Here is a 1,344-nt window from a genome sequence, read left to right on the forward strand (position 1 = left end):
TATATATATATATATATATATGTATATATATGTATATAGTATACTTGTGAGTAAATAATCGCATCGGTATGGATATAATAAAAGTTTTTAGAGTGTTAATAGTGGAAATGATCTACCAGTCACTATGGATGAGTTGAATACTCTGCTAGCAGTCAATGAAGCATTTAATGAAACTTTACAGAATTTGATCCGGCGTGTTACATTAGCTATATCTAAGAATCGTGAAGCACAAGTAAATTTTCTCGTATTTTTTGTAAGATTTTCCTCTTCATGAATTCTTTTCATACTCCTAGAAATATTTTTGCAGAAATTGTCAAAAGCTAAGTTGCGGCAAACAGCAGAACGTGGATTACGAATTAATATAAAGAAAGTGCCAGTTTCACGGTTTTTATTCCCATATTTTCGCGATTCTCATGAAATGGTAAACGAATAACAAAGCTTTGTTCAATGTTATTCTGAAATATATAGATTTCAACTTTATGCATATCACTTTAATTATTTTTTTACTTGTACAAAAAAAAAAAAACAATGACACTGTAAAAGATGCACTTTATAATTCTGTTTGAAGTAAAATTTAGCTAAATCAAAATAAAAGGAAAAAAAGCAAATGTCTAAATTTTTTTTTTTTATCGACAAAGCAGACAACAATTGTTGGAAACTTTAAAAAATTGTATCTATCGAATTTCAACTTGAAAGTACTTTAGTTTAAAATGCTTCCTGAAAATGTGCCATAAATTTCAAATTGTATTTTATCATACAAATATTGTAACAAAGTTTTGCTATTGAATTAATTAATGAAATATGCTGAATGTCAATTATCATTTAATCTTTTCTAGCTACCATATCAGGCTATTATTTATTGATTAAAAAAAAAAAACTAAAAAATTAGGTTAAAATTTTTTTTTCAAGCATACTCTTGCATTGCATTTGATTCTCTGTCACGTTCTTTCTTCATTAATTCCAATTTTAATTCCATTTCTTTTTTTGTTCTCTCGCATATTTCCAAATCATTCTCAATTTTTCGTCGATGTTCATATTCTTGATTACAATTATATTTGCACTATAAATTACCAATTGTTGATATCATATGTTTTTAATTGTTGATATCATATGTTTTTATATTTTATCAGTGTTTTATTTTTTTTTAGAATTCATCTTTCACCTAAGTCTTTTTTTCTCAATTTTGAATCATTGGAGAAACTATTCATAAGGTTACCTTAAATTCAGAAATTGCATTTAAATTACGCTTAAATTCAAAAATTTGCGAAATTAAATTCAGATTTTTTTTTTTTTTGAAATTGTAAAAATGGTGTTTTATTACGAAAAAAATTTCGTGAAGTAATA

General features: G+C 25.2%; 2 protein-coding genes across 2 annotated transcripts; one reads left to right on the forward strand and one right to left on the reverse strand.

Moving 5' to 3' along the window:
• Window positions 1-124: 124 nt before the first annotated feature.
• On the forward strand, window positions 125-433 carry LOAG_15678 (hypothetical protein; the record flags this gene model as incomplete). The annotated part of the gene is made up of 2 exons (XM_003151167.1): window positions 125-232; window positions 308-433. The coding sequence occupies 2 exons, from the start codon at window positions 125-127 to the stop codon at window positions 431-433; spliced, it is 234 nt and encodes a 77-aa protein (XP_003151215.1).
• Window positions 434-904: 471 nt separating this feature from the next.
• Window positions 905-1,060, reverse strand: LOAG_15680 (hypothetical protein; the record flags this gene model as incomplete). The annotated part of the gene is made up of 1 exon (XM_003151168.1): window positions 905-1,060. A coding segment is annotated over one exon (156 nt), but the record flags the coding sequence as incomplete, so codon positions are not given.
• Between the last annotated feature and the right edge of the window lie 284 nt (window positions 1,061-1,344).

The sequence above is a fragment of the Loa loa genome (assembly GCF_000183805.2).
Source record: "Loa loa unplaced genomic scaffold supercont3.2429, whole genome shotgun sequence".
Classification (NCBI taxonomy): Eukaryota; Metazoa; Nematoda; class Chromadorea; order Rhabditida; family Onchocercidae; genus Loa; species Loa loa.